General features: G+C 40.6%; 1 protein-coding gene across 1 annotated transcript in view; it reads right to left on the bottom strand.

The window, feature by feature from the left end:
- Positions 1 to 3,585: 3,585 nt before the first annotated feature.
- Positions 3,586 to 19,715, bottom strand: part of CMC1 (C-X9-C motif containing 1) — a 37,192-nt gene continuing 21,062 nt past the window's right edge. The window contains exons 3-4 of the mRNA XM_068674434.1: positions 5,189 to 5,279; positions 3,586 to 3,842 (exon numbers count right to left, since the gene is read on the bottom strand). Coding sequence (XP_068530535.1) covers positions 3,728 to 3,842; positions 5,189 to 5,279 — 206 coding nt within the window. The 3' untranslated portion in view covers positions 3,586 to 3,727. The remainder of the gene's footprint in view (positions 3,843 to 5,188; positions 5,280 to 19,715) is intronic.

Raw genomic sequence — 19,715 nt, 5'->3', positions numbered from 1 at the left:
TTTTAATTTAAGAAAGCACTAATTTCATTCAGCAGCAATGAATGACAGCTTTTGGGCAGGACAAGGTTGTTGCTTTGCACGTTTAAGTGAGCATATGGCAGGCTGATGAATATGTATTTGGATGTTTGGAGACTTGGACTAACCTAGTAGCACAATGTAAACTTCCACTGTAACTTGATTAATTTTAACCATTTTAAACATCTAGAAAGCCTCCCTGCCAGTTTTGTGGGTTTTCAGCTGCATAGTTTTCCTCCTATGCGAAAATATCCATAGGGAAGAAAAGCCAACTCCCAAATTAGCTATAATGTGCTGTCAAATTTTTACAGCTGGAAGAAGGTGAGAGTTGAGCCAGACATATGGTGGAGGTACAGGAAAACAATAGCCATGGCAAAGAATTCAATACAGTCCCGTGTAAGCATATGAACTATACTAGAGATGTAAAACAGGTTTAATCAGATTTAATTTCAAAAACTCTTTGCAGTAGACTTGGGGGATCCTATGCTCAGCCACCTGTCTTTTTAATGATGTTGTGGCCTAGTAAGGGAAGAGTGAAAGAGCTTCAGTAGCTGAACAGCTCGCCTGCGTTTTATTCTGCTCTTCGGACAGGTTCAGTGAACAAAAGAAGTGGAAAAAAGGTAAGGTGTTTCCCTGTTCCTTTGTGTAGCACAACTACAGAAATAAGTATGTTTTTTAATGGGTCAGACTTCTGCTCCTCTTTGTAGGGGGAAGAGTATGCAACTTGCAGTTGCATGAACGTGGCACAATGAGAGAAGTACTTCTTTATTATTATTATCAGCACTAAAGGTAAGCCCTCACTTTCATTTTGTTGCATATTCTCAAGTCCTGCAAGCAGTTGAACCATTTTTGTAAAATTCTCGTCACTGAGTGTTGTGACGTGAGCTGAAATCGGTGCCCCTCGGTCTGTTCCCTTCCACAGAGCAGAATTCATCGCGTTGTGCTTTGAGATGAAAGCTGAAGCATTCTGAGCAGCAAGGCAGTGCAAGGGGCAGTAACTTGTGCTGAGGGTGTTTGAGCAGGGCGTTTGATCCAGGGGAGAGGCACGGCGAATAACCAGATGCTTACTGTTCCTATAACTAGAAGGAGAGCTTATTTCAAATGTATTTGAATATCTTTATGGACCTGTAAACAGAACACAATCTTGCAGGCTCTGCTTGATGAGGAGTATGAGGAAGAATGCACTTCACTCCATTACTGCTTTATCGGTACTATCGATGCTTTATTGCCTTGGTTAGAATCTAGGGCTGCTTCCTGTTAACCTGAGTAGAAAGGAAAAGCTGCAGCTGCGATGAAAGCAAAACCCAAAGCATTTACTAATAAGAGTTTGTCACTTCAGAGTTCTCATTCCTTCATTTTGACTTTACATAAAAAGTGAAAATGCAATTAAAACACAAGATACCGCACAAGACGTGACGAATACAAAAGGTGTGAAATCAAGAATTCAGAACTAGGAAACATCAAATCAAGGCCGTGGGTGTGTTGGAGGAAGCTGATGCCAGAGCCCAGCTCTAAATGCCACAGCAAAGGAAGAGGTGTGAGAACCCAGTTCTTACACGTGCAACTATGTAGGTAAAGTGAGTGGGTTACGGCATGGTTTAGTAGGTGCAATTTCAGGCTTGTCAGTAGAGTTTCCTTGGCAAGCAAGCACGGGTGGTTGCAGTCATGCATATGAAGCACGTATAAAATGGTAGGGGAGTAATACTTGCAGGTTAAACAGGACTTTGTTCTGTTATCAGTGTAAGTCCTACCAGCTGTACCAGTCACTGCACTGGCGTTCCTCCTCACCTGCTTCCTGCTAGGCCTGAAAAGAAAGAACACCCACACTGCTGCTGTTCCTGTCTGTAGTGAGCAGTGGTGGTACAAGCCTGAGTGAAAGCCAGGAGAGCAGGGTGTTGGCAGCACAGGGCACTGCCTCTACTAGAATGCCTACCCCAGCCCAAGGAATGTCTGTCCAGGCTTTTGCCAAAAATGATGAACACAAACCTCTGGATGGAGAGCCTCTAAGTGTAGTAGGTCTTCCTTCACATTGGAGTAGCAGAATAGTTGCTGACTTTGAGATATAACTAAGTGAGGGTTAGCATCTATCTTAGGGTTCCTCTGACGGAGGAAAAAAAAAGTAATTACAACTAATTGATTTGAAATGCTTCTTGTTTGTTTGTTTTCCAAGATGCTTGCACTAAGATGGACTAGAGTTTTATGGACTATACACATGTAATGCTTTTGAAAGTAGAGTTTCTTACATGTGTAAGAAACTCTAGTCCATAAAACCCCCTATAGGTCCGTAGAACCCATTCTGCGTTGGCTACTTGTAGAGCTGAGTGTGACTTAAGCTTGCCTGGCAAGCCAGAATGCTGTACATCTTTTAGTCTTTGTTTCTCAAGCATTCCCTAATCCTCCAGACAATCCGCTATCTAATAGTGGAAGCAATATTGTTGTTGTTATTGTTCCAATAAAGGGCAAGGACTACACCGCAATGTTACCATAAGTACTTTACATCCATACATCTCAGAGGTTGGTTTGCATTTCCCACTTGAGTAGCTTTGGAGCAATACCAGTTTTGTGGCAAAACAGTATGCAAAGTAAGTCAAATGAAAAAATGGCAAATATTACTTCTTCAGGCTAATTATTGCTTTTAAAACAAGCCATAGTTACTATGTAACTTTTATCATCATAGTCTTTCCTTACCTGTAAAGAAATGTCTTATTTTGGGGTATCTTTTGAAATGGTAATATGAAGAGTTTCACAACGTCAGTCACTGTACCCTCCAGTGATGCATTTGAGAATTCTCCAGTTCAGCAGCTTCAGTTAGCTGTATACAAAAGATCCTCTGTATACCTCTCTTTTTGCAGGGACTTTGTTATACCTAATTTTTGCACCAAGATGAATGGATGTTTAAGAACTGACCAGCATCTTCAGTTTATGTACTCATCCATAATAATTTTGCAAGTGTGGTCACTTACCACTTTTGAAAGATGGAAGCGTGTATGATCATCTCCATGCTGAAGAATGAAAGTGGGGGAGGATACTGCTCTCCATGATTTTTTTAATGTATTTTTTGCCCTCAGTGTGTCTTCTCCTATTGTCAAGGAAAATATAGATTGGACAACTCCTCTCCTCTGGAGCTGAAGCAGCAAGGCATGGGGCAACCCTCTCTTCTGACAATGCAGAGCCAAACTATGAGTCATAGCACTTAAGAAAGTAAGTAGTATCAGGCACTCATTTTCATGAAAATGGTGAAGCAAATTGGTCCAAGGAGCTTTTCCCTTCTGCATTTGCTGCCCTTCTTGCAAGAACATGGAGAATGTTTCCATCTACCCTCAACTTTGATGAGAAAATACACCAATTTCAGTATACACCCCATTTAAAACCACTTCATACAGCTTAAATTATTCACCTTGAAATTTTTATGTAGCTTGTCACATACAACTAGATAAAATAACAAACAGCCTTTCAGAATTTAAAGCTTGTAACAAAGTCTCAGGTCCAGAGGGGACCTTTGTAATTTCTCTTGCAAACCATGAGAGCATGCTTTATAGCCTTTATTACAGAAAATAAAAAATGTAGACCTTGCAAGTTCAGCGATTTTATTTACATCTCATTTGTGGAATTTCAGCTAAATTCCACACAGAGAAGTACTGATGATTAATAAGAAATGTTTAAATCAAGTTAAGTTGGATATAAAATTTGAAAAGTTCATTTTAAATCTTAATTATATATTTGAAGTAATCTTCTGTTTCTTTTTCTTAATTCCAGTTGCTCTGTATTCTTCTCTTTGCTTCAAATATTCTGTTTTGCATTCTTCATAGAATGACGGATCAGAATAGCTACAGGACAAACGAAATACTGTGTTACATCTTGGGATACGGAACAGATACTACATGAACAGCACTCAAAACTGATCTTCCTTCCACACCCACAGAAATTGTCTGCTTTCAATAATGTGTGTGTTTGTTTTTTTTAGGAAGCACAGAAGCAGTGAAACTTATATTCCTAAAGCCTAAATACAGAGCTGGTCTGCATTCTCTTCTAGCAGTGCTCTCTCTTGAGGCAGCGGCCTTTCCATGCTTATGCACTGAAACCATAAAGAAAGCAGAGAAAGGGAAGTACTTCTGATATTTGAATGAGGCCAAATTATTCCTTATTATTTGCAGTTAGCTTCTTCAGTATGAGAATCTACTAGATAACATGGGTATTTTTATACCTGAACAGCTACTCTGGGTTTAATGGGAACAAGGTTAAGTTTATGGCTTCAATAGTAAACATGTAGGGCCTTGGATTGTTACATTTAATTCATTTTACTTTTACGTTTAAATACATTTATTCAAGCACTAAATAAATTTTCCACAGCGCATGCTTGGTTTTTGTGCTGTGTTTTTTTTTTAAACAGGCAGAATTTACCACATGGACTCATAGACCACTAAATCTGAGCAACTCCAGGAAGTTCTTGCTGCAATTTGGCTTGAACACTTGCCTAGCTGCACAGGTTTTTCCATCTATTCCCAACCACTACTTTAAAGGCTTTTAACATGAGCCTCTAGTTGAACAGGGCAGGACATGCATTCCACCCAAAAACTACCTTTACCCACATCAAGCTCAAAAAACACTAACCCTCACACTAAGAAATTCAAGAATCACTTCAGGCTGATGGCAGTGGGGCTAAATTGGGACTCAAAATGAGTCCCAAATCCCCTGTGGGTAGCATCAGGTCAGCCCCTCTAATACCTTAACAATTTCCTAGTGCTGTTCACAGCAGCAGCAGGACACTTTCAGAGCAAAGACTAAATACTGAAAGACAGATCAGGAAGGAAAAGCAAAACAAACTTATTCTGTCTCAATATGGGAATATGAACAAAATACAAAGGTGCTTCTCCTGCTCCCATCCCCACATACACAATTCAGCAGGGTGCATACAGGGCTGTGTCTCATCTGAGCTGCTGAAATGCTGGCTCCATTACAATTGAAATGATCAAGTCCTTCTAGCCAGTTTTATTAGTGAAATAAAGCCTTCTCAAGTACAGCCCAGACCATCCCATTTTTATTCTAAAGCAAAGATCCAGTTTTCAGGAAATTACCACCCAGCTCTCAAGCAAAACCCTTTTGAGATTTAGAACTTAATTTTAGATCAGTACAGCCAAAAATATGTAGCAAAACAAGCTGGCAAGGGACTTACTAGCCAACCAGGCAGTCCTTCAGTGCTGTGTTCTCTTTCCGACACTTCACCACCATGAGAAAACCGGTTTCTTTACAGCATTTAGTAAATGCTAGGGAGGAAAAAAAAGGACAATTGGTAGGAAAATATAAAAATAAATAAATATTTTACATTATTTCAACTTTATAATTGTTTTAATTAGATACAATATTATCTATAAATATAAATATGTTTATAAACTCTTTGTATGTTAATACTATTCTAATTCCAGAACAAGTCAGTGAGATGCTGAAACACAAATAGTTTGGGGGGCTGGGAGGGGACAGGAAAGTCATGCTTATGGCTGTTTTTCATCTGGGAGTAACTCAAATATGCCTCACTGTTACGAGCACCCTGTACAGATGTTTCCCTAAATAATAAACTAGGTAAGAGTGAGCTGTTAGTCCTACCAGAAGATTTCAGAGTGTTTTGTTCAAAGGAGCCTACGTTAGTAAGCACCAGGTAGAAAAAGAAAAGCAGAGAAAGCCAGTTGTCCAAGATCAACCAGTGACCAAGCCAAGAACAAAGTCCAATCTACCGTGTCCCTTCCCAGAGTTCCACCTCCTTCTCCTCTTCCAAGCTCTTCCTGGTAGTTATCAAGTATGCAAAAAGTTGAGGACAAACATTGCTACATTCTTAAATATCCTTCATAAAACTTACAGCTTTGCTTGCTGCTCCTAGCTTGAGCCTGGGCTCACCCTGAGCGTTTCTGCAAGGCCTGGAGATGAAGCAGGATTTGGCCTCATTGCATCTACCCTCTGCTTCCCTCCCTCCCCCACGTATTAAACTTAATCTCAACCCATGATTTTTATTGCCAGCATATGCCTATATTAGGCTTTTCATAAAAAACACCAGAAAACCCTTAACCTTTTAGTGTCTACTCAAAGTCTTGGTGACTGTGTGGCATCCTTGCCCTGCCAAAATTGTATCTTGGCAAAACTCTGCGAAGAAGTGATGTCTCACCACCAAGTTTGAACGTATTACCATTGAGCACTTTGACACACGCAGCACCTCACGTTACACACTGCTTGCACCACCACGTTCCACTTGAAAATGTACCAGATCAAAGTATGGAAAAAAAAAAAAAGGATTAAATTAATTGGTTAATTACTAGTTGGAAAGACACAGTAACCTGTGCTCAAAGGTACCTATTAACAACCATGTTCAACTTCTCAGCCCTCCTTTGGTATCTATTTTAGTTTTAGACCCCAAATCACCTTAATACACAATTTTGAGGACACTTCTGAACAGCTAAAGCTTATGAAGCAGCCTAACACTATGGGGAGCACGCTATTAGGTTATCAAAATGTTTCTTCGACTTTTAAAGGTGACTCTAACATTTTTCCTGTTGTTTCCTGGAGCGTTTAACATTGAATGTCCCTACCTCAGCACCTCAGAAATATCATACCTATTATCACATTTCTAAAAATGCCCTTTGTTTCTCTGCAAAAAACATCGGAAGTCTTTGAAAGATCATGGTTCAGCTAGTGACCAGCTTCATTTCTGCTCTCTACAGGCGCTTCCTTAAGTGCTGTGCTGTTTTTCTGTAGTAATCATTCCTCCTGGAAGCTGTGAAGTAAAAAAAAACACCCAAGACAACAGGAGGTCCCTCTCACTTGTTAGCTCAGCAGCCTTGATTGGCTCAGGGCGTGATGTCCCCGTGAACAAAACCTGAGCTACAGCTGCAAGCATTCCCCTGCTCCAAAGGCCCCGCTTGCGGTGCGCGGTCGGGCAAGTAGAAAGCGCTGCTGCCAAGCGATAAAACTGCTCCCAGCTATCCAGTTTCAGCAGCGCTGATGCCTAATAACAGAGGAAAAAAAGGAGCAGGTTGAAAGGTATCAGGCAACCCCTTACGAGCGCACAAAACTTAAATCGTTTCTCTTATTTCCAGCACTTTGAAATCCCTTTGACAGCCATGCGAGGACTGCGGTGCAGGATGGGTTTAGGTGTAAGTGTTTATCAGAAACCTGGAGAATGTTGTTTTAATTTTAATTGTGCTCTGCCTTGCTCACAACTCTTTCATGAAACAAAGCAGCTCGCTGTTGATCAGCACAAAGTATCACAGCTACTGGCCTGGGGAATAATCTCACCAATAGCACACAATAGCTCCAGATAGCATCTCAGACCAAGAATTCATCTCCATCTCCGTAATCTGACCATCACCACACATTCCTCACTCGGGCAATGCCTGCATTGTAGACCAACACTTCAGGGCGCAGAGCGACACGCCACAAAAGGAGCGGGTACGCAGGATGTGATTACAAACCCATTGTAGCTGAACATTTTAACAGCTATGAGCAGAAATCAGGGCTCTGGGGACCCCAGCCTCGAGCTCCGAACGAGCCCGTTTGCTGATACTGCTTGCGATACGAAGAACAATTGCTCTCAGGGCAGAATTCATCTTTGAATAATCGCAGGCACAATCCCACCTTTACACCCTTAGCAAGTAGCTTTCCATGACTCTACAAGCTCATGTGGGGAAACACCATTTTCTTTCTCCTTGCCACAACAGACCCTCAGGTAGCGGTGAAACTAGAAGCGAATTTGGGTCAGCCTGCAAATTCAGCGCAACAACACCAAGAAATGGAGCAGGTTTCAAACAACAAAAAATACAAGTTACCTCCATCGTTAGGAACTGGGGCGTTTTAACTTTTCTTCCCAGTATGACAACTGAAATTGATCCACAGCTTTAAAGAGATGAGAAATCAACACAAACTGAAATATTATTTCCAAGTTGGCAGTGTTTGATTTAATCAAGGAAGAACAATGACCATACACATCGTTCTACACTGCTGGGAGTTATTTGATGCTTGACTAATCCAGACCAACAGCATATTATTATTTGCACTTACCAGAGCCAGGCATCTCCAGCCAGCATGCTGCAAGTGCTCCCTCCTCTCATCGTGCTTTAAGAGCACACATGATGGTGTTAACCTCCTAAATACTCACCCTACCACTGAAAGCTGCTGAGCATGGAAACTCAAGCACAGCTTGGCCTCTATTCACAGCTGACAGAGCTGATCGGCAGCACTAGCTGAGGAGCAGAACAAGAGGCAGCACAAGCTAAATAAAATGAGGGATGGAGCGAAAACGCCTTGCTGGCAGGAAAACATCAGCTTGAGCTCCTCAAAGCTCTTGCAAAGAAAACCCTACCACTCAGCTCCTGTGATTTTCAGGGACAGATGTGAGGGCCTCGTGCCACTGAGGAGCCCTTCCTCAGACCGGCTGGGGAGCACTCGGGCACTGAGAAGCACGGGGAAGCCACTAAGTCTTGTCCCCAGCAGCTGCTGACTCCAGGCCTCCAACTGCACAGTATCAAAGAGCAGCGTTATCCCAGCTCCAGCTCCTTGAGAAAGCAGGGCACAGAAAACACAGGGAAGAAGGGCTGCTCTGTAGGTCCTGGCACACGTAAAGTCACAAGAGAACAGAAGTAGTTTTTAAAACCCTTGTAAAACTATTGCTCAAGGTGTCTCAGCCAACTTCGGTTTTGTTTTATTAAACTTTATCCTGTTCGTAAATTCTACATGAATAATGTTGGAGGCACAAAGAATTATTCTTGAATGTTTGTCCCTTATTTAGTATGTTTGATGGGTGATTAAGAACTATATTAGGTTACAGAGCTCTCTTTTTGTTAAGATGTCTTTGAGAGCTAGAAGACTGACACAGTGAAGAAATTTGTACATAAAAATCTTTACAGCCCTTATAAATCTTTGCTAAAAAATAGTCAGGATTTTAAAAGATTGTTCTTCCTTATTAATTTTGAATAGCTCCCCCCCACTCTAATTCTGCTTTATAACTAGACTACGAGATAGTATGAGAAACAGATGGAAACTGAAGTGAAATTGGGCAATAGTTCACTTATCTCAGGGTAAAGGCTGGATAAATGATTTCCCCATCTATCCAAGCAGGCGGAGAGGCACATGCAATATTCAACACATTAAAAGAGATGATTTTCAAACTTTGAAAGATCAGATGCATTACCAGAAAGTTAGTTACAACAAGGTTGGTGGAGGTCCACCACCAGATGTCCTGGTACATACAATACTAAATTTAAAGAAAAAAGAAATAAAAGGGAGAGTTCTGCCCGCTTTTTCTCTTAGAACATATTTATAGGTTCAAGAAGCATTTGCTTCTGTATGATGAAAATAAAGATTTGCAGGATATTTACTTGAAGGGCCAAGCCATCATCTGACATAACTTGTCACAATTCTGCAACATAAAGATAATGATTTTCTTCCATACCTTTAAACCAGATGCGGTTCAATTCGACATCTCAGTGTCTGCAGACATGTAAACCGAGGACAAGAATGCAACACTGTATGTAAGATGCAAGGGCTCTTTACGTAGCCTACCACCAACCCCTCTAACCCTCAGGTATATAGAGGCAGGCTGCTGGTCTCTTCCCTGTGCTGAATGCAAAATGAAATGGCAGTATCTGTGCTTCGGACTGCTGCAGAAGTTTCGGTTACAAACACACAAAGAAATACCTTCATAGAGAAAGCATAATGCTCTATCACAAGCATTACAAATAATCAGAAAGTTTTTATTTTCTGTGATTTAATAAAGGGGAGCAACCAGCAAACAGGCTGTATTTGTAGGGAACTTTTACATAACATTTATTTTTTAAACTTTTTCCTTTTTTAAATCAGGTATTTATGTCTTAAGGCAAAAATGAAAGTCTTCCACGTGCAATGCAAGAGAAGAACAAAATGTGTTTGTGAGTTATCACCAGACAAGCAGCAGCATGGAAACTGGTGATAAAACAAAGCTACGGGATTATTATTTTTTTGTTAAGTGTATGAACTACAATATGAAAGCTGTTTAAGGTTTTTTTCTTTTTGCAGACTCATAACAACACGCAGCACTTTGCTATTCCCTTATCTTGCAAAGCGTCGTGCAATTAATATGATACTGAACTGCCACTTCTCAATCATTGTGTATCTCTTTTCCACATGTTCTTGTACATAAAATAAATGAAATATTCCCCATTATCAAGATAAATTGATCCTCTCGGGTCTGGCTCTAGTTTATTTAAAGACTTTACAATTTTACTACTTAAGAGAAAGTCCTACAGAGGTGTTATCTCACCATTTATATTTTCTCAACACTTATGATACTGCTATCACACTCTTAAAATAAAAAAATAAAAAAAATAGCTTGTATCACGATCCAGACCAGCCTTATGCTCTACTCCTGGGGTATTTTTTTTTCCCTTGCAAAAAAAAGGAAATCATTTTATCCAAGGTTTGGATCGGTCCTGGAGCTCTACCACGGGGTGGAGAAAAGATTTCCAAGCACAGGAGGGATTTGGGGGTCAATGGTAGGAGGAGGAGGAGGAAACAGTTGTGTTAAAACATAAACGAGGACAAGATTTTAAAACCTCTGTTTATAATATTTGTACAAAATCATTAAAGTGACACAAAACTTTATCAGCAACATTTTATGGCGAAGTTATTGTGCTTTTAATTTTGTACTAAATTGTGATTTCTTCGCTTGTTACTTGGAAGATTATTCAGTATGCAGAGGGTAGATCACTGGTGCATTTAATGAGCCAGACCAAGTAGTAAGGATGAACACGAGAAGATTGTTTTACATAGCAGAGTACAAGCTGTTTGATATTTCTAACACAGTACAAAAGAAAGCTTCTCTGTAGATTGATCATGGTTCAGTTAACATCACTGAATATCTAATACCTCCAACTCAATTAATTCTCACCTGATTAAGATCAGTCTGATATTCAAACTAAATCATCTCTCCAGTCAAGTAGAAATCAATATTTCTGATTTTACTTTTAAATTACAATAACAAATAAAATACGTGCATCGTCAGTATGCCAGGAGAAGCTTTCCCATTCTGGTCTACTATGGCTTGCATAACACAGCTGATTAAAGAATTATTCTAATTTGAGCAACAATATATATAAGACTCAGATTAATTTGAATAGAGGGAGATAGCATGAAATAATTAAATGCATCTTATATAGGGCAAAGAGAAAATTGACATAAAATAACCTTGATTCTTTCAAGTGAACCTGTTATCAGATCAAATACTTTGTCTCCACAAATATTCAGCTGATATAACACACAGTCATATACTTTCCCTTTTCCTGCCCATCACCACCTCCCCAAAAAGCTACTCCATTTCAGCTTTTCCAGCCCCAGCGTGCTGCCAGCTCTGTACTAGGGCAGATGATCCATGGGCAGTAGCAAACGCTGCAGGACTGGGAAGGAGAGATGGTTCCAGGAATCTTAGAGAAGGGACATTCACCACGTTAAAGGTATCTCCTCCTGACCAATCTTCCAATCTTCTCCAGAGCACCATGGAAAACCAGCTTTGTCTTAAAATATACAACGCAGACAGGATCCTCCAATACACCACAGCGTACCCTGAGCTCCTCTACGAAACGCTGAAAAAGTCACTCATCTTTAAGAGGTAAACAGAAAGCAAGAGAGAGCTGTCGGGAAAGCAGACAGCACAACTGTGACATGCAGAGGAAGAGTAGTTTCCCCCAAATTAGAAACTGTTTCTCTAAACACCTTGCCTTGGGGAAGAAAATGTGTTACCAATATCCTAGAAACAAATCTGAAGACTCTGCTCCAGGGGACACTCACAATTAGAGACGAGAAGATGACATACTGGATCAGACAAAGGGCCCAGCCGTCCTGCATGCTGTCTTTCTCAGAAGTCAGTAATAGCTGCTTCAAAAAAAAAGGTGCCAGAAAGTCTACATTACGGCACAGCATTTTCTCAAGTGAAGTTTCTTCCTAACCCCTATTGACTGTAAGCTTGGCTTGTACCTTGAAGCACAAACTTCTCACATGCTTTTCAAAACACAATCACTTGCACAGTACGTCTACACTGACAAGTCTCTGAGAGAAGAGGAAGAAGAAAGATGAAAAATCTTCTCCTAAATCTTCTCCTAAACACATCATAGGTAATACAAGATCCTGCCTATGGCCAACTGCTCGTACCTGGGTCAAGAGCACTTCTCTTCTGAAATTAAGGCCTACAAGGGGCTTTGCAAAGGAATCTAGGAAATCAATGGCTTATTCAAATTCTGTTTTAAAATCCATGCACAATTCATGTTATTGTTGTTTTTAAAGAACAGTACCATGCCAATTCTGATTATTACAAGGGCACGTAGAGATGCTCCACCACTGCCTGTATCAGAAGCGATGCCATTGCTCAGCTGTTGATTTACATTTCTTACAGAAACTGTAGCAGGGATTTTGTTGTTTTTAAATCTATCATTAAAGACTGAATTTATGGAAAAAAGGTTAAGAAACTAGCACCAAGGAATCATAAAAATCAATAAAGTAGTGCATGACAAAGACATAGTCCCATTTCCACATGATGCAGAGGTTCATACTTGGGGAACCTCTTTCCCTGTCACTATCTGTCACAGACTGTGACGTCTAAAATTTGCTCACATTTAGACTGAGAATTGTGGACATTTGTTAGAGGTACAGCCAGAAACCCTAAAGCAAGGCACTGCCCCAAACAACAGTAGGGAAGAACTTCTGTATGTCCCTTCTTCACAGAAGATCGTCAGGGCCTTTTCTTCTAAATTTCATAAAGAGCACTAGGAAACGGTGAATGAAACTGAAAAGCAGCAAGTGTAAGAAAGATGCAAATTGTTTCATTTTAAACAAAAAAAAAAAAAGACAAAGCCAAGTACAGTAATTCAAGCCAGCACGATTAGTACAACAGGAAAAATAGACAACTACTTAAACTGATAACGAAACCACGCCACACTGCAGTAATTAGAGTTAGAATCAGAGTTGTCAAATATATGTATACACACACATCTACATACATACGCATGTGATCTCATGGTATTTTCAGCAGGTCTTAGTTCTGCTGCTTGGACAAGGACAGGCCGGCTCTCCTCACCATACCTTTGTGTATCAGTACTGCATGAAACACGTCTGATTCAAACAGCTTTTGTGAGATGAGGGGTGGAAAAGTTATAGTTTTTAATTTAATAGGAACTCCAAACGCACAAATGAAACTTGACCAGTGGAAATGTTTTCTTAAGTAGCCACAAAGCCAGAAGATATATTTTTTTAATACACCTTAAAATGTAAGATGCCTTTATTCATTAGAACTTCAACAGAACATAGTCTTAAACAGCAAACAGAGCTTTGGCAAAGAGGATGCCTTGAAATACCTACTCATTAGCTCGGAGTAGGCACAAGCTTAACCTGTGTTTGATCTCTCATCCTGGATTTCCAGATTTGTCAGCTTTTTCTGTTGTTTTTGTGTGTATACACACATCTGTAAGTGTATATACATACAAATGCATACGTATGTGTGTTCTGCCCCAAGCACAGGACTGCAGCACAGCAGCACCAGTAGGAAGTTCTAGCAAACCAGCTCCGAAGAAGCTAAGAGGCAAGCCCTCCTGTTCCTCGCTAGGCAAGACACTCAGAGCACAGCATTAGAGAGAAGAGGGTTGTGTCCTCAGAAAGATGAAGATGAGAGAAATTGCAAGGGCACAGCTATTATGTGTGAGGCTTTACGGTGACTGCGCTTTCCCAGGCAAGGGAGATTGAAGTGCTCAGAGACAACAATCTGCTGGGCAGATTCAGGCAGATTTTTCAAGACAAGCAGACCTCTTTTTTTTTTTTTCCCTCCTATTGAAATTTAAAAAAATAAATAAATCCTTTTAAGCAAAGTAAAAACATTCATGTGAAACAGTTTACCCGGGTAAATGACGATTTGCCTACAGAAGATACTTGCTTTAGGAATGTTCTTGTCAAGTGCAAGCACTTCCTTACACACAGGTCCGGGTAACCCCTGCCCAGCGAGCACAGCCACCCAGTTAAACGATGCTGGTTTGTAACAACTGCTTTCTTTAAGACTGCCTTGATCTGATTTTCCTCCCAGCCTGCCGTAAGTATCCCTGACATCAAGCGTTACCGTACCAGGCGCTGGAAGAGGCAGAACTGGAACAAATGCAAGTTCCCCCATGGCTACTGTCTGTCACTGCCTGCTCCTATCTGAACGAGTGCATCCGACGTGAACAGCGCAGGGCGGCCTCGCCGCTGCTCATCCTCCCTTCTCCTGCAGGAGCTGCTGAGCCACGCAGGGACAGCTGAGAAGTTAGCATCACAGCTGAGTAAAAGCAACAACATCCCCCTCCCTCTGTCCCACAGTGACCGACTCCGGAGCTGAACTCTGAGTTTCAATAAAAAGATTTATGAAGAAGACAGGCTCACCGCCTGGCAGAAGCAGCAGTAGTGTCCTTCGACCACACGGTGGAGATAGAGCAGGTCATTTATGTAACTTGCAGGGAGGCTGCTCCACAGCTGTTCCACCAGCTCCAGCTTACAGCAGCCTGTTTCGAGATGCATTTTCCCCCCCCCTCAGTTCAATTTGCTACATTCCCAACCATACGATCTTAACTCCAAGTTCAAATACCGATTTTTATGATCATTACTTCCTCCTCTGAATGAAACACAAAATCCTTTAAGAAAAAGCCAAACTGATTTCAGGCTTTCAGCCGGAGGGTGGGGGCGTACAGAACGGGGCCAAAATTGCAGCCTGCTGCCTAATCCAGCAAGGATGCAATATTGAAGATTAATACACTTGTGCTCCTTACAAGGAGCAAGTGACCTTCCCTTACAGATAACAGTTCTTCCCATGAGCTGTCCCAACCATCATTCCAACAGCTCCAAAATGGGCTACCATGTACTTAATCTTGTTTTGCAGTATAAATTTAGTCTCTTTTCTTTTTTTAATTAGTAGCCTTCAGCATATGCTGGTGTGGAGGTGTGGGAAGCATTTGTGCTGGATGAGGTACTTACTATACAGTGCTTTATGTATGACAGAACCAAAAGGACAATTTTTTGGAAAAAAAAAAGAAAAAAAGTTAAGTGGTGTTTCTGTATTCTGAATTTTATACTGGATACCTTCTACAACGGTAACCACATTTCAAAAGAACATGCATCACTGACTAGGTAGGAAGCCACACTTCCCTATTCATTTCATGCTTTTAAAGAGCTCAGTCTTAATGTGACAAGAAAGCACACTATCAAAGTTTAGCAAGATCCGGCATTATTTAACACACTACCTTTATAGATTCGGCCCTATTCAATGCACATCTTTCATGTTCTGTACCTCAGTACTTGTTTTAAGTAAGCTGTCTGGGATAACCAGCTTATTAAGAAGAATTGCACAGCAAATAATCCAGCCACCATACTCTCCCCGCACCTTTGAAACTGCTGCACAAAGGATGTTTGAAGTGAGAAAGCATCACAGCTCCATATTTTGCTGGGGTCCCAGAAAACTCTCCATGAGCTGTGAGCACTGCTCTGAGCCTGGCAGCTCTTCCACGCTTCCACATCTTCACAGACTTGCTCACAGGTGTTCCTGCAAGTGACCAAAGCTCTCACGCAAAGTGCACTGCACCATGTGCCACGTATGGGCCCTGCTATAGGCTCAGACATAAAACGTTTGGGGGCAAAAGGTGCTCACTAAGCTACTTGATCTCAGGTAGCAAAACAAGTTAGCCAGCTGCTGCACAAGGAGTTTGCCACGTGCCCTGCAAGAACAGGGTGATCATGATTCTCCACTTTATCAGGAATTGTCCCATGCCACACACTCTGCCAGAGCTAGTAACACATGCTTTCTTCAAGCTTTTCAGAGATGTTAAAGTGAACAGATGAGACCAATGCTAACCAGAATAAATGCAAGACAGGCAGCTTACTACGACCAACTTACAGAGCAGTTACCATTCTGGAGCAAAAGCTCCAGCTGTGTGCACGCATACTCAAGCTTGGACGCAGTTGCTTAACTCCACCTATTCTGCCTGCTCCAACTATCTTGTTTCTGATGCAACAAGATTTGAGTAACACAGTCTCACTACTGTTATGAAAGGAACAGCAAAAATAATCACAAAAGCATGGTTTTCCTATTCAGAAAAGCAACTGCACTTAGAAGTATTTATTTAGCAATTTTATTCCTTAAAGAAGTACTAACAAGGCATCTGCTGCAAAACCATTGGCAAATGAAATGTTAGAAGGTTAGGTGAGGAAAACTGAAATGGCTTTCATTTAAGCCACTTTAGTCATGTTTCTTCCCATGGCATGATGATAATTCCTAGGAAATATCACATGCTACCCGAATGAACAATAAATACTCAGGTTTTGTTAGCTGCTTGCTTAGCAATATGACAAAGTCCCTAACAGCAACAGAAAAGGAAGACGGGAGCTCTAACAGTTTCAACTGGGTCCATAAACGTGATTCCAGCTGCTTTAAGGCCAGATGTGACAGAAGACCCTATGCACTAGTCAGGGGAGGCTGAGGACACCAGGAACTCGTACAGCAGCAGCACTGAACAGCTGGGATGCAAGCAGGAGCTGAGGGTCACCCTGAGCTCCTCAGCAGCACCGTTACATCCCTGGGCATCTTTTTGTCTCCCATCTCTGCTTAGGGCTGAAAAATCTTTGGGGCACATCCTGACTTCTCCATAAGGACAATGAAAATGACCGTGCATACCTCCTCCTCCACTGATCGGAAATTTTAAGATCAGAATCTGGCCCCAAATCTTTTCTCCATTCTGAACTAAATGAGCTTCACTTGCTGAATGCAGATGTACACATGCCTCCACCACCATCACAGATTTGTCAGCATGTAAGTTTTCCAAAGATTTCTCCCACCTTTATTCTGAAAGAAAAAAACACCCAAAAGCTAGCATATGCTGTATTAATGTAAAACCCCTAGAGGGCAACTAAGCGTCAATTTCAACCTGCATAAATATTCAGCTCCTTGACTAGTTTACAGATTATGTAAACTATTTCCTTCAACCTTGGGTTTTTCCCCTCATTTAGAAGAAATGAATCCTTTTCATTCTCAAATCACATTACTGCTGCCTATTTAGTATAAGTTAATCACAACTGCCCAACCAGAGACTGAGTCCTCAACCCAACAAAGCTCAAACGTGTGTAAAAAAAAAAAAAGAATAAAGGAAAGAAAACACATGCAAGGGCCTCATTTAAACAAAGACAGAAAACAAGCATATGAAAGTCTGAAATCACTTTCTTTGCATTAAAGCCCTTTAACAATATATCTTGCTTATTATTCAGCCTAGTATTAATTTATTGCATGACATCTGTTTTCTTGTACAGCAGGCTGGTTGCAAGTCACAGATTTAAGCTTATACTGTTGGGATTATTTGCCTGCTTTCTTCTACATATTATGATTTCAGCCTTCTGTATCATAAGTATTTAGGGACAAAAAGAAAAAAAAAAGGGGATGAAGCAGGAAAGAAGATGGCAAATTAGTCTAGTTCTGGATAACAGTTTCATTTGTTCTTCAATCTTCAACCAGAGCTCTGGCCTGCTGCTAGCAGTGAAGAAAAAAAAAGTAATCTGAGCCATAAGAGTCAAAAACCTTCATTCAATCCCAACAGTTCTACCCAAATTTTTAAGTGGTAACTCCTGTGTCCGGCTGAGCCTCATATGTTATGTGGTAGCAGGCATCAACTGGCTTCCCCCCTTCTTTCCACCAAATCTTGGTATGAGCTGAAATGCACTTACTATCCTGCCAGTCCACATCTGCACAGAACCTGCAGACATTTAGGATGTTAGAGAAGGCACAAACAAATCGTTGGGACTCCCAAACTACGTGGAAGCAATTTGAAACCGGGAGGAAAAAACAGCTCAAAGGAATCCTACAGAGATGCTTACAGAGATCGAGGGTTTCTACACGGCTTTTACAGCAGACCAAATACCCTTACAAAAATCAGCAGCATAACCAACCGTGTTTTATGCATAACAATGCGATGTCAACACGATGTTAAATCCACAATGTCAATGTCTGTTAAATCTCTTCCTTCTACAGAATTGCAAAAAAATATTTTTTGGGGTTGTAATTTACATGACTATTCTCTGCCCAGCAATGAACGTCTCAGAAGTTTATGTGCAGTCAGTAATGAGCATTTTCATGAATTTGGTGGTGAAGTGAACAAGATAGATTCCCCAAAACAACTACAAACAATCTGACAGTCATTTTCTGTTTTACAACTGCTGAAGTTTCACAGTTACTGAACCGAAGCAGCTTTTACTGAACAGCCTTTGCTGAAAGCAAGAGGATTCTTTTCATCCTCACTCCCCAACAAAGGACTCAAACTTTCTCAAGTTGTTTTAATTGTATAAAATTAAAAAATCCATCATGTATACACATAGATGCTTTTTATTTTCAAACTAGTGACAGCAGGAATAGTTTTCAAAACTATAAGATGAGGATGCTTCTATTACAAAAAGCTCTCCAAACAGAGAGCAGAAGACCCATTCAACCCATTGCTGTTATTCAACAGCAATGTGAAACCATTAGATGTAAACAAGAAAATATTTTAAACCTAGGACATTGGAGAGAGCCATAAAGACACCCCTGAAGCTCTGAGTTTGCTTCCTACCCTGTTTAAGACATCAGTAATTAAATCTCTGGGTATGGAACCCCAAACAGTACACGTGCTCCCGTTCTATGAAAAATGGTGGCACCTTTCTTTTCATTATCTAGATATACGCTGAAGCCTACATTAATGTAATAATGCATGCAGAACAATGCCTTTAACAAAACGTAAGACCATTTTAAGCATTATGATCTAACGAAATTTCATCCTGAACTTACTAGCAGACAGAAAGGATATGCTTATTTGAACCCACGACGTTTATCTGCCTGCTTTGCTCTTGCTGGGTCTTGCCTTTTCTACGCTATTGACTTTTACATCCAAAAATCTTCCAAAAATTATTAAAAGAACATATTGAAAACACAAAGCAAAGAAACAAGGGAAAAAAATCAGGACAGATGAAGAATGACAAAGATTATTTACACCAGAAAAAGTAAAGAGTACTTTTCATCACTGGCCTTATGAATTATTTTGACTGGGCTGTCAGATTCACTGTGGAAAGCTACCACCCCAAAGGCAGAAAAAAGTAACAGGCAACAAAATACAGTGTCTGAAGTTGCAGATGGTGGTCAGGCTCTTGTTTAGTAGGCATCGTTTTCTGCAGCCTGAAAGTTCTTCCTGTAAATGTGAATGTCATTTTTAACCCAGTGATACTAACATATTTATTTATTTTTTTGTCTGAATTTGCTAAGCTCCTGAAAAGAACCCTGGAACCTCGGGGTCCAGCACCTTCCCTAAGCAGTCTCAGGAACTCAGCAACAGAAATATTGCTCCAGGATAGTCAATGAAAAATCCTCCTGCCTCCCCCTTTTTTTTTTTTTTCTTTTTTCTTTTTTCCTCTTTTCCCCTTTTTACCTTTTTTTGGATAAACAGATTGCCCTATTTATTCCATTCAAAGTGCTGCTTTTATTCAGGCCATTACCAGGAATCTGCCCAATGTCTGAAGGCCTTCATGAGGACATCAGCATTTCAACAGCAGGCTGTGACCTTATTTGGTTTGGGATGTTTTATTTTCTTTGTTTTGTTTTTTTCTTTTGTTGTTGTTGTTTTGTTTTTTATATACATACACATATATTAAGAAATGGTACATTTTTA

This window comes from Anas acuta, chromosome 2 (assembly GCF_963932015.1).
Source record: "Anas acuta chromosome 2, bAnaAcu1.1, whole genome shotgun sequence".
Classification (NCBI taxonomy): Eukaryota; Metazoa; Chordata; class Aves; order Anseriformes; family Anatidae; genus Anas; species Anas acuta.
This window is presented reverse-complemented; position numbering and strand designations above follow the sequence as displayed.